The sequence below is a fragment of the Dioscorea cayenensis genome, chromosome 11 (genome assembly GCF_009730915.1).
Source record: "Dioscorea cayenensis subsp. rotundata cultivar TDr96_F1 chromosome 11, TDr96_F1_v2_PseudoChromosome.rev07_lg8_w22 25.fasta, whole genome shotgun sequence".
NCBI classification, from domain to species: Eukaryota; Viridiplantae; Streptophyta; class Magnoliopsida; order Dioscoreales; family Dioscoreaceae; genus Dioscorea; species Dioscorea cayenensis.
The window spans coordinates 19,985,324-19,999,066 of NC_052481.1; the positions used below are offsets into that span (position 1 = coordinate 19,985,324).

The window sequence follows — 13,743 nt, forward strand, 5'->3', positions numbered from 1 at the left end:
TCACCCGACCACTTGCTCTTTTGATGGCTGATAGAACAGATGAATAGCGAACCGTACCCTTACAATGTACGCGCAGCAATCATGATGGTTGATGTTGTACTCCGGTTTGCAGATGTCGACTTCATCTTGATGCCTATTATACTTCATGGTCACTTCCATCTCCTCGTACTCGATAAAGTGAAAAAGGAATATATTCATTATTCCTCGTTTGTTAGTCTGAAATATGATCAAGATGCCATCCACATGGTAAACAATGTTTTCATTCATTTAAACTATTTCTATTTCGTCGCCGTTTGGCTTGACCGATGCATGTTTTGTTGACAGCGGGAACTATTTGATAGATGTTTAGCAATCGAATTTGGTGATAACGCAACGGAAGCTTACCTTCTCAGACACGAACGGAATTGCCCACGGCAAAAGCCGGGTACAGTCAATTGTCCAGTCTATGTCATGCGTTTCATAGAGCAAATACTCGCTGACGAGAAACTAAAACTTCCCTAGACAGACATTCCATACTTGTGTCTATGTTTTGCGGCTCGCATATTGATGGATGTCATTGCCCGTGGTCGCCGAACTTCTGGAGAATCAAAGAATTGTTAGGATATGTTTAACAATACGTTCTCATTAACTTGACTTTTCTTCTAGTTTGAGTTCTGGACACGTACTTATTTGCATATCACTATGATGCTTTGAACAAGAGTTGTTTGTCATGCACGTATATGCTTGTCTACTTAAAAAGAATCGTTCTTAGTTAAAATTAGTTCATACTGCTTAAATATCGCTCATACTGGTTAAAATTAGTTGTTTTCACTTAAAATTAGAACATACCGCTTTTATTGTGGCAAGCTACACGTAAATAACATCATCTAGTCAGTTAGCTATCGATGCATTACAGGATCTACGGTTATGACCAGCATCATAGTAACGACTGCATCGTAATTCGCAACGATTGATCATTGTGACTCTAGACGCTTCCGTCTTGGCCGACCAACTGGTTTCTTGGTGATTGGAGGGCGCACAAGTAGTTCGTGATTGATATCATCTGGTTTATCATTATCTGGTACCGGGAATATGGCTTCTGCATATGCTTGTCGGTAAGAGTCTATTGTGAAGTAGTCATCGACATATCAATGAATATTTGTGTCTGTCTGTAGTATTGTTGCACATGCATGTTTACATGGAATGCCATATACCTGCCATCTACGACATGAGCATGTCCGAGCGTTCAAACTAATGCAGTAGTTCTTCTGGTCAACCACTTCAAAATGGTCACCATCGGAACGGCCGACCAGTAGGTTGCGAGACTCTTCAACAAGTTCCTCAATCTTTCGATGTATGACAGGACATAGACGTCTCTCCCATCTATGAGATTGTTCACGTCGATGACACAACATGCCCATCAGCTTAAACCTTTATACAAAAGAAGAGTCATGAAATAATAAGTAGAAATATTAAAACTTAATCAGAAACACTATAATTTAATCATAAACGATGTAACTTAAGCGGTAACAATTAAACTTAAGCAAAATATTTGAAACTTAATCAGAAATTTATAATTTAATCATAAACAATGCAAGTTAAGCGAGAAATCTTAATATTAAGTGATAACAATTAAACATACGCGAAAAAATTTAAACTTAATCAGAAAAATTATAATTTAATCGTAAACTATTTATATTAAGCGGAAACAATTAATATTAAGAGAAATAATTTAAACTCAATCGGGAACAAATAAATTTAAGCGGGAACAAATAAATTTAAGCGAAATGGTGCGTACCTTATCGAGTCTACCATGTTTATGACAGGGAGATGGTGTGCCTCTTTTATCCATGCATTAAACGACTCCGCCACGTTTGAGTACATCTCCCCCCATCTATCACCTTTGAACATGTAGTTCGCCCAGTGCACTAGATCGGATTTCTGCATCAACCATTGATGTGCATCCGAATATGTGTTTAACAGATCGGCAACAGTGTCATCGAATTTTTTTTTCAGCACATAAAAATGCAATTCTCGATAATATAGACCAGCACCTTTCTTTCAGTGACTTGCTAAGTCTGATATTTGCTTTCATGAAGTTTGCTTCCAAGTGGCGCAAACAATATGCATGCGGTGAGGAAGGGAATACCTTTGCGACAGCATTGATAAGGCCTTTGGACCTATCAGATATAAATGTAACAAGTTTCACATATTCGTCATCATCGTATATAGTATCTCCAAGCTTTGACAAGAACCACGTCCAGTTCACATCCGTTTCATTATCTACGATTGCAAATGCCACATGAAAGAAACCATCGTTCCCATCTTTTCCCGTTGCACCTAACAAAGTGCCCCCGTATTTACCGAGCAAGTGAGTTCCATCTAGGTACAGCAATGGCCTACATCCTGTCTTGAAACCAATTGACACATGCTTTGAAGGCAAAAAACGCACGCTTGAAATAAGGACCGTCATTCTCTACGATAGCAACGCTACCAGGGTTTGTCACTAACACCTTCTTCGCGTACCACATCAATAAATCATAGCTCGCCACCTCACTCCCATGGAGAACCTCCTTGGCAACCTCTTTCCCTAGCCAAGCTTGTTTATAGGATAAATAGACACCGTGGTCTCGCAACATATCACGCTGAATGTTAATAGCCCTATACAGGGGACGGTCCTTCAGCTTTTGTATAACACGTGCACTCACCCACTTTTTTGATGCCTTGGGATGTGAGGATGTGCCAATACCGCCACCACACATGTGTGTGGGATACATCGTCTTAATCCTAAACGTCTGGTGGTTATCTTCCATGGACACGTGGGCACGCCATTCACAACCTTCAACAGTACACTTGACAGTCACTCTCTGCTTGTCATTCTTGATGAATGTAAAGTTAAAATTGCATTTGATAGCAAAATTCTTAAGTGCATCCCTAAAATGTTCACTATCAGAAAACTGATCACCAACTTTCATTGAAACAATCTCATGATCTTCTGACGAAGGCCAGATAGATAACACCCGCAGGTTGTTGATGGGCGGAAATGTGGCCCTGTTGAGCGACATACTCTCCGAAAATGAATCGCTGTAGTGTACAAATCAGATAAGTTTAAGTGAAATCATGGCACTTTTATACTCAATCAAACAACTTTAAACGAAATCGGATAAATTTAAGTTAAATCGGGCGAGTTTAAGCGAAATCAAAAAATTTTACGCGAAATCGCATAATTGTAAGAAAAATCAAAGAAGTTTAAGTGAAATATAACAATTTTAAGCGAAATCGGATAAGTTTAAGCGAAATAGTTTACTCTTAAGCGGAGGACGAAAATAGTTTAAGCGAAATCGAAAAAAGTTAAGTGAGAACATAAATTATTACGCGTAAACGGAGAAATTTAAGTGGAAATATATAATGTTCACAAAAAAGAAGGGTTTTGTGGAATTAAAAATTAAAAATAATAATTAAAAAATCAAAATAATGGTTGGAGATAAGGGGGACCGAACCCCGTGCCTCTCGCATCTAAAACGAGCGCTCTTCCATTTAAGTAGAGTTTAAGCGATATCGATTAATGTTAAGCGAAAACAGAAATTTTTAAGTAGAAACGAACAAATATAAGTTGAAATAGATAATGATAAATGATATCTCCAGAAATTAACCGGAAAGTGCATACAATAAGTGACTACTCTATATACTATACGAGAAATATTATTTATGAATAAGGACATAATGTAGAAGAATGAAAAAAAATGACTACACATCAAGCAAAGAAAGGATATTTACGACGGGAGTGAAGAACACAATGGCATGTCTATAGCATTTGCATCTGCATCAACAATAAGGTCAACGGCACCGCTGTTTAGTATTGGCACATACGCTTGAAGTCAATTTCAGAATCAATGGGACAAATAGTTCGGTTTGCATCGGGTGTGACAAACTTCACTTTCACAGTGCCAATGTCAAGCTCCCATCTTTGACATATCTCATCTAGAATTGACTCCCAAGGAGTCAACGCTGTGAACTGGAGGACTCGGCCCTTCCCCCTATACCTAGCAAAAGGTATCTATTGGCTTCCTGCATGAAGAAAGCATGGTCAACAATTGCATGACCACAAAAAATAAAACCAAAACAAGTGTGGAGAAGCTCACATGAATTGTCTTCCGAGTGAAGAAATATTTAAAGTACAAGAGTGCAAAATAAAACCAGAACAACAGGGAAGAGACAAATCTATCTATCCTGCGTAGATGGAAACAAAAAACCAACAAAAAGGATGATGGAAGAAGAAGAAGGCAGCTTGGGTTAAAGAAACATGTAAAGTTAAAACTGACAACCGTACTATTTTCCAAAAAGTTGACAAGACCGGGCTCCAGCTTTTCCTCCAACTAGCAGGGCAAAAATGGAATATTGCATGAAGTTAACTGACGGAGTTACAGCCAGGGACCAAACCGTCAACAAAATAAAAAAGGAGGGATTGTTTGTCAAATTCAAATGTCAGATGGACTTTTAGGGAAGTTTGGAAACTTTCAGGGACTAAAAAATAATTTTCCCTTATTTTTATTTTACTTTATTTTATTTTTATTTTATTTTTCCGTTAGGATCTTGTAAATTTTGGATTAAATTAATTATTACAAATATCAACCTAGAATTTATTAATTTTTCAGAAGGGTAAACAAGCAATAAATATGATTCAAAACATCTACTTTCGATTTTGTAAAGATCCATTATCTTTTTAATGGAGGTGATTAGAATTTATAAAATTTAGGGGGCGTTTGGTTTGGAGTAGTGGAGTGGGAATGACTCTTTACATTGGGTAAGCTTTTGTTTGGATGTGGAGTAATGGGAGTGGGAGAGGATTGAGGAAGGAGTGAAGGGGTTGTGGAGGGGTATTCACAATCATGAGAAAAATGGGGGATTCTTGATTCCTTACTCATGAAATGACTATATTGCCCTTGTGTAAATACCTATCTCCAATTTATAATTGGTTATATACATTAGCTAATTAATTATTTATTATAATATTAATAATAAATGTGGAAATTAATCAATATTAACGGCTAAAAAAATAATTATTATTATTCATAATATATTTATTTAAAAGTATATTAAAATTGGTAATTAATTAATTATTATAGTTAATTATTTGCTAATTATTGATGTTAACAAAAAACATTTGAGATTTGGTGACTTATTAAAATTAAATATTTATTTATAATAATTAATTTACTTTAATATTTAAATATTTTTTAAAAACATAATCTTCACAACTCATTTGTATAAAGGGCATAATAGTCATTTTATCATATTTCCCTTTTTTACTTTTCTCATTCCCAATAAACTACCTCTTCAATCCTTCCAACCAAACATAGTTTTCATTCTCATTCCTTTTCCAATCTCCCTCATTCTCATTACTCTTTTACTCCTTTCCATTCCACTCCTTGCAACCAAACGGCCCCTTATAGTTTTAAGGTCAAAGCCCATGTGCCACAGTATTGTTCACATAGTCTTTTATTGGAGGAGCCTTATTCTCCACCCCTCCAAAGTAGGGATAGCAACAAGTCGGATCGGATACAGGTTTTGTCATACCCTCACCCGCCCCCATACCCGAACCTAAATCTGAACTCGACGGGTTTTCAAAACCCCAACCCACACCAGTATTCAACAGGTAAACAGGTACCCACAGGGATACCCACCTCGCAGTGACCCTATTTAAAAATATTCAAAATAAAATTAAAATACTAAGTAAAAATAAAAAATGCCAATCCAAAATTATAGTTTTTTTTTTTAATGAACATCATAAAATAGGAATTGAAAATAGACATTCAAAGGAATAAAAAATAGATAAATTCATGGAATTTAAAAAAACTCTAATAAAAAAAAATTGAACATATATAATTGGGGATATTTGTTAATTGGATTTTGGGTCGGGTTCGGGTTTGGGTTCGAGTCTAGTATCAGGATTCTCATACACATACCCGCACTCGTTTTACATCATTTTGGTTTTACCCGAACTCGACCTGAAACCCGGTCAAACATAGTTTTTCACGTCAAACTCGGGTTAAGTCGGGTTTGGGGATTATAGTTATCCCTACTCTAGAGTTATAAGACATGGGGGATTTATTATTGTGGGTTGTAGTCATTGATATATCATCTTGGACGTATGTGACTGGCCCTAATTGCCTCTCATGTTAGCTTGCCACATTCCTAAAAATAATAATAATAATAAATAAACAAAGATACATCGCATGAACTGAACTGAGCAAGCATTGTATATTGCATACTGAATTCATCTGAAAAGTACAACTGTAAATAGCCTGTTCATCCAGAGCCACTAAACTGAAGTATCCATCCTAATCAATTGTTGCTTCTGTTGCTATACAAACACAAAACAATTAAAAAGGTATCAAGCTAAAGAAGCCCATACTTAGGGTCCGAAACCATAACCGCATAAGTTCCACTTGAAAAAAACTTCATGCACATTGGCGAGTGCACTCGGTTCAAATCCATCAACAAAGTTGGCAACAACCAAAGTGACTCTCCGCACATCAACCCGGACGCCAGCGCCGGCGTGAACGTCCTAGCATACTCCTTATTCACACTCCCCCACAAGTATGTCACCAAGCTCCCTGTGCACATACTTATGGGCACATAAGGTCCCAAATAAAAGGTTATAGCCATCCCTGTCACACTTGGCACATAATGCTGCAACTCTAAGTTCAATTTCTTGGTCAATTCCTTTGCAGCGTTGATAATAACAGCCAAGAAGAAGAACAAGATGCATAAAGAGAGGCAGTTATCTGGCAGAGCATGCAAGCCTTCCATGCCAACTAGTGCTAATGCTCTGTACATCTTGGCGTAAGGCACCGGGTAATCGGAATCTTCGTCGCCGAGAGTTGGGTCTTGTTGAAAAAAAGAGAAGAGTAGCGGCCCCAAAACACAACCTAATGCCGAACCAAAGATCTGACTGACTAGCATTGCTTTCGGTGACGATAGTGTTAAGTAACCGGTTTTGTAGTCTTGGAGGAGATCAGAAGAGTAGTTTACTATCGGCATTATTATGCCGGAGGATGCTAAGGCAGCGATGACACCTCCGGAGCTCATACCAACCCAGCCTGCCATGATGAAGATTAGGAGCTTGCCGTAGCTGGGGCCGAGTGATAGGTTAGTGAGACCGGCACCATAGGCATTGCAGAAAGCAAAGATTGGAGCGATAAGGTAAACGGTGATGACATGATAAGGTTTGAGCTGGTGGAAGATGAATGGGATGCCGATGATGGAAATAATGGCGCAGAATATGTAACCACCAATGGCGATTGGAGACGGGATGTGATCTTGGAGGAAGACTGTCGTGCGGCGGTGTTCCTCTTGGCTTACTTCAACGACCGGAAGGTCTGTATTGGAGTTTGTTGCAGACAACTTTTTACTTTCCGACAAGATGAAGTTCTCTTGCCTTTTATTGTTGTATAAGTTGTGTGATGTTCGGATAAGCACATGGACTAAATGGAAGAGACCGTCTCCGACAACCATTGCTAAAGATATGAAGACCTTGTAACCGAATATACCATGCACGTCTTGGAGTCCTAGACCTGCGGGGAACCACTTGCCCTCTTTGCTCTTGATGTGTGGCCATAAGAATGCATGGGAGATCACACCACCTAACAGTAATGAGAGGTTGATTGAAATAGGGCATATCATTCCCATTCCTATGTTTGATGCGGAGCAGTCGAAGTAAAACCTGATCAAGAAGAAATACAAGATAACTAATAATCCCACATCAGTTAATTTAATAAAATGAGAGTTTTACTTGTTGTCGAAGGCGGTCATGCCGAATACTGGGAAGTTGCTGAAGCCACAGAATGAACCTGCAGAGTACATCCATTTGAACCCTGCCCAGAGAAAGCTTCCCACCAGGGATTTGAACAAAACCCACACTTGTTTTCTGATATGTAATTAAACCAAAGCAATTAGTTTTCAAAATTGAGATTAATTTCTCTTTGTTTTCTTGATTACTGCTTAATTTACCTTGCAATGAGGGCTCCCTGAGAGGTCTGAAAACTGTTGATAAGATGAGCAATAGCCACCCCACTAGGATAATATAGTTTTTGCCCAACAATCATCACCTGATCAACAAGATCATAATAATTTCATCAAAAATTTTCTATCTTTTTGATTAGTCACATGATCGCATTGAGATTTTGATAGTAAATTCAACCTTGGCAATGGGAGCAACAATGAACAAGCCTACAATGCTGACCAAGAACATGAAAGCTATAGTTGATCCTATCCCTAGAACTCGGATATTCTTCACATCATTTGCCTCACTGAAATTGCCCGCCACATTATTACTCATTGCAAACAAGTAGCTTCCGAAACCACCTGCACAAAAATAAAGAAATTAAATCACATACCATTTCCGCAATCAAAAGAATTGATATTGACGAAAGAGAGTTATGACTCGAGAGTTCTATATGAGAGTCTGGGAGGTCAAGTCTTTCGCTTCCATGTTGTTAAAAGAGACAAAAAAAAAAAACACTAGTTTTGCGACCAAAAGAATTGATATAAATGAACGAGAGTTATGCCAACATTAGTATATATAGTCCAACAGTAAAACTCGAGAGTTCCATGTGAGAGACTGAGAGGTCAAATCTTCTGTTTCTGTGTTGTTAGAAGAAAAGGAAAAGAAACTAGTTACCGCTCTGGACAACGCTAACGCAGGCAATGACGCATGTCTGAATGATGGTGTTCTCCTGACGGGTGAAAGGGCGAGAGAAGCAGAGTTTCTCAAAGGCTTGTGACCAAGACTTGAGCATGAAGAAGGCGAGAAGCCCGGCGGAGATATTGAGACTGGGAATGATACCGATGGTGAGGCTCATCCTCATGATGATGAAGTTGAACATAACACCAAGAATGAGGCTGATGATTAAAGCACGAGGTGTTAGCTGCTCGGTCCATTCAGGCACCTCAGCAGCCTCCAGAGTTTGATCCATTGAGCCTTCTTCATCTGAGTCATAGCCATCCTCTAGCACCCCCCTCTCCATTTCATCATTGCCGGAAGCCATCGGAGGTGATGGTTTACCGGAGGAGGAGGAGGAGGGGGCCTAGGTTCCGGAGGACTCAGCTAAGGAATGGGATGAGGAGATTGCCGGAGGAGAAGAAGACCTTTATTATATTCAAAACCGTTTGTCATGGTGTTTTATTTAGTGGACTTGGTTGTGTGCACACAAAATTCAATTATGACCGTTAAAGTTATCTTGAGATGGTGATTTTGATGATCTTAAAGTAAATGGGATGGTTATTGATGATTAGAGTAATGTTTTTGGTTTGTTTTGTTTGTGCAAATTACATGAGTATTTATAGGAAGTAGTTGGTTGTATTCTAATTGGGTGGTCCATAAATTGCAATGTTTCATTTTTCATCTTGTTCAATCCATTGTTTGTTGTCTAGTTAATTGATAAAGAATGAGGATAAATTTGGTCATATTTTGATGAATTGGTATTCTCATATATGGAGTTTTTTTTTGTTATTATACTTTGATATTACCCAAATATTGGGTTTTAATTATGGTTATTATCAAATTGTAAATAAATTTGGTTTTTATATGTATTTATTTGAAATAACAGTCTAGACAACTAAACCAAATTAAGTGAGGTTTTTTTTTTACAAATATGCTACAAGCACCTATTTAAGAGAAGTTATAAATTTGTATAGACGTAGAGTTAATATCTTAATACACCTGTCCTTATCTTGCATAGGTTTTTGAGTTCAATTTCCGATCCACGGAAAGAACTTGGTACCAATTGACTAAAATATTGTTGTTGCTAGTTTATTTTAAAAAAATAATTTTAACTATTTTAATCATATTTTAATATTCTTCTCATAATTGAGCGTGAATTAATATTTGAACAAATATAGTGTAATAATTAACGTGAACTAAAATACTTACATTATGATATATGAGTTTTTTTAATTATGCGAAATTTTTGAAATACATGGTAATAGTGTAAAAATTGAGCAGAATTTAGGTGATCAAATCACGCCTAAGAAATAGATAGTAAAGTTAGGCCATGGCCAAAATTGAATCCATGTCATTCCAATTTATAATTGACCTAAAACTTATTTGAACATATTTTAAAATTTTATTATAATAAAATAACTTTGGCAAATTTAGCCACCATCATTATACTAATTATTACTTTATTAATTTTCACTCATGTAACATTTTTCTCAATTTAATAATTATTAAAGCTTTTTTTTATTGGAAGTTTGGAACTAGGATATAGTTGAAAGAAAAGTTACATATTTTATGTAAAATATTTGAAACATAATATGAATTTAACCATACTAAATGATTATTAATGTTAAAAAAAAAGTCTAAAAATCTATCAAAACACAAATGATAATTGAAACACACTCAACAGCTTATTGATTTATTGACATCAATTTGTGTCTTTTTTAAATTTTTTACTAAAGTATTTATTTATGGAAAAACCCAAAATCAAATCCTAAAGCTCAAACAAAGTAAAAAAATGAAGACACAAGTATATAAGGTGTTAAATTCACGTCTGTGTATGCCCCTGACTCTTTAAATAGATGACACTTGTCTCCTTTTTTAAGAAAAAAACAAAAACAAAAACATTAAAAACATCTACAGCAATAAATTATTGTCCTCAAATACATATCTAAAAAAAAAAAAAAAAACATATCTATAAAATTCTAAATCTAAATACAAGCATACATGATAAATTTAATAAATCTTTATGCCAAACAGGTTGGATCTAAAGAGGATATTTCTTGAGGTTATTCTCTAAGTTCATATAGTCCTCTCTACTAAAAAACCTCACACAAACCGGTGGAACCTGATTGTAAAGCAAAGCAGCAACAAGAGACCAAAAGGCATCTCCGGCGAACAATCCAGAAGCCACAGTCGGAACATTCAAGCCAGCACTCCGGCGGTCCACCCGGTTCCATACATAAAGAATAAGACTTCCAACCCCAACATCAAAAGAAAAGTTAGCACTGAGATAAAAAGGGATGGCCATGGCTACTGGGTATGGAATATAAGGGTGCAGTCCTAAGTTCATGGACTTGGACAACTCCTTCACTATGTTTAGTGCAAGTGAGATAAAGAAGAAGATAACAGCAAAAAGCAGAGCGTGCTTTGGTAGCCCTTCTGAACCTTGAGTTGCAGCAATAGCAAGTGCTCTGTAGGTCTTTCCACCATATATAGGGTATTCTGAGTCTGGCTGCCCAAAGTCGGGTAAGTTGTAGTAGTAGTAGAAGACAATGGGACCAAAAACACAACCCATTGCAGTGCCAATTGCTTGCCCAATAAGGAGTGATCTAGGTGAGGTTAAGGTCATGTAGGCTAACTTCAAGTTTTGGATTAGGTCAGTGGCTGGTAACATTACTGCCACTACCACACTTGAAGCTACTAAACTACCAAGAACTCCTCCTTGACTCAATCCAATCCAGCTCCCAAATAAGAAGATGGCAAACCTCCCATAACCAGGAGCAAAGCTGAAGTCCGAAACACCGACACCGTATGCATTGCAAAAATTCAACACCGGTGCGATAATGTACGCCACCGCAATGTGGATTGGTTCTACTTGTGGGAAGATGAAAGGGATGGCCACCGCGGATATCGTCCCGGTGAGAAGAAACCCACCGATGGTTATCGGTGTCGGAATGTGACCTTTGAGAAACATTTTGGTGCGAAGGCGATCGTCGTAGCTCAAGTTAGCCATCATGGAAGCATCGGTGTTGTGCCGGTGGTGGTGTTCGTGGAGGGGAACGATGAAACCTTTCTGCTTTTTCTTGAGATAAGTATCATGGAAACCTTTAAACAGAATGACACTTACGTGGAAGAGGCCTTCACCGAGAAGGACTGCAGTGGTGAGTAGAATTTTGTAGCCATAGAGGCCATGCAGGGTTTGAGCTTTGCCAAGTGGGTACCATATCCCTTCTTTGCTTTTGAAAATTGGCCAAATGATTCCCCATGAAATAAAACCACCAATCAAGTATGAGATGGAGACAATCTGAGGGCAAATCAACCCTATAGCAATCTGACCAGGAGAAATGCTTGTATAAAACCTGGATCATTGTATGTATATATATATACACACACATGCAAAATTATGATTAAGATCATGTATGTCTATGATTTGTGGTTAATTATTTGTTTGTTGTGTTTAAATATATGTAAGAAAGAAGAAGAAATTAACTCACGTGTTTTCTGAGGCTTGTAAACCAAATGCAGGAAACATATCTAATCCACAGAATATACCACCTGCATACATCCATTTGAAGACACCCAAACAGAAGCTCCCACAGCATGATTTCAGTAAAAGCCACATTTGCTGCCTTGCAGGTAAAAGTTTGTACACAAGTTTAATGGTAATATTTATATATCTAAAATTAGCATCACATATTTTTTAATGATATCTAGAAGTTTGACCCTACATTTTATTTTATTTTATTTTATTCATTTTTGTCCTTGAATTTTATATAAAATACATAAATATAATTTTTTTTTTAAAAAAAAAAAAACCATTGGTTTTACCTCTTATGCAATGCCTCTGTAGGCATGTGGATGACATTGATGAAGTGAGACACGTTGCAGCCTGAAGGGTATGTTAGCCTAAGACGAAGGATCAATATCTAAAAACCAGGGAGAGCACTGATAAGTTATTGAGCAACAATTAATGGAGGCAAAGAGGGAGCTTGGTTTTGATTATATATGACCTTGGCCACTGGAATCAGAGTGAACAAACCAATAAAGTTAACCAAGAAAAGGTACATGATCATCCAACCGGGCCTAATGGTTGTCCAGTTATTCCCTCCTCTCCCTTGCTCAAATTGTTTTGCCACCAATGAACTCATTCCGAGTAAAGCATTTGAAAATCCACCTGTCAAACCATATCTTAAAATTAAAAATCAAACATATATATATATCTATACAATAACAAATTGAAAGAGTATTGTAATCATTGAAATTACTCAATATACTATTATCATCTATTATCATGTAATCCTTGTTTATCTTTATCATCCCAAGCTCCATGCTAAACAAATATATATACTGATCATGTCAAAGTCAAAAAACATCAAATTGAATATTTCATAAATTTTTTTTATTAAATAAATTATGATTTATTCATTTTATTAAAAGAAACTTGATGAAAAAATAGAAGTTACCATAATAGACGATGCTAAAATAGCCAACAAGACAACCATGCATGACTACAGTCTCTTGTCGAGTAATAGGATTCTTGAGTATGCCAATTGTATCTAAAATGATAGTCCATGTCTTAAGAATAAAAAGACTGAGAAGGTAAGGAGGGATAGTGCCGGTGAGGATGAAGGCTGTGACAATGTTTAGCTTCATGAGAAGGATGGTCATGAAGCTGCCAATGAATAGACAGACAATGAAAACTCGTGCTGTGAGTTGCTTGTTCCATTCTAGCACCTCAACACCTTCGAAATGTCGTTCGACGGAGGGCTCGTCGGTGTTAAGCCGTGTGGTGTCTCCTAGTTTCCCACTTGCCATGGGCAATGGTTGATCTACAAAGGAGGATAGTGCATGTAGAAGGGTGAGGTGTGTGGAGGAGACTAGTTAAGGCTTTCTTCTTGCTTTTAGCATTTTTAATGGTTTCCCGTTTTAGTAGCAATAGAGAACGGGTATAAACAATAAAAGTTTGTTTTTTTTTTTAATATAATAAACTTCTTTTTATAAATAAATAAATCAGATTCATTAATGAGTATAATATTCAGATC

At 37.0% G+C, this 13,743-nt stretch overlaps 3 protein-coding genes across 3 annotated transcripts; all 3 read right to left on the reverse strand.

Moving 5' to 3' along the window:
- Positions 1-3,044, reverse strand: LOC120271720. The gene is made up of 5 exons (XM_039278399.1): positions 2,474-3,044; positions 2,129-2,385; positions 1,778-1,920; positions 1,194-1,410; positions 1-216 (listed from the first exon to the last, which is right to left on the reverse strand). Exons 1-5 carry the CDS (start codon positions 3,042-3,044, stop codon positions 1-3), a joined length of 1,404 nt encoding a protein of 467 aa, XP_039134333.1.
- Positions 3,045-6,378: 3,334 nt separating this feature from the next.
- On the reverse strand, positions 6,379-9,029 carry LOC120271721 (probable metal-nicotianamine transporter YSL8). Its single transcript, XM_039278400.1, has 5 exons — positions 8,663-9,029; positions 8,183-8,346; positions 7,993-8,090; positions 7,775-7,909; positions 6,379-7,705 (listed from the first exon to the last, which is right to left on the reverse strand). Exons 1-5 carry the CDS (start codon positions 9,027-9,029, stop codon positions 6,379-6,381), a joined length of 2,091 nt encoding a protein of 696 aa, XP_039134334.1.
- A 1,716-nt stretch (positions 9,030-10,745) lies between these two features.
- Positions 10,746-13,516, reverse strand: LOC120271722 (probable metal-nicotianamine transporter YSL12). The gene is made up of 4 exons (XM_039278401.1): positions 13,165-13,516; positions 12,712-12,875; positions 12,530-12,627; positions 10,746-12,060 (listed from the first exon to the last, which is right to left on the reverse strand). Exons 1-4 carry the CDS (start codon positions 13,514-13,516, stop codon positions 10,746-10,748), a joined length of 1,929 nt encoding a protein of 642 aa, XP_039134335.1.
- Positions 13,517-13,743: the final 227 nt, after the last annotated feature.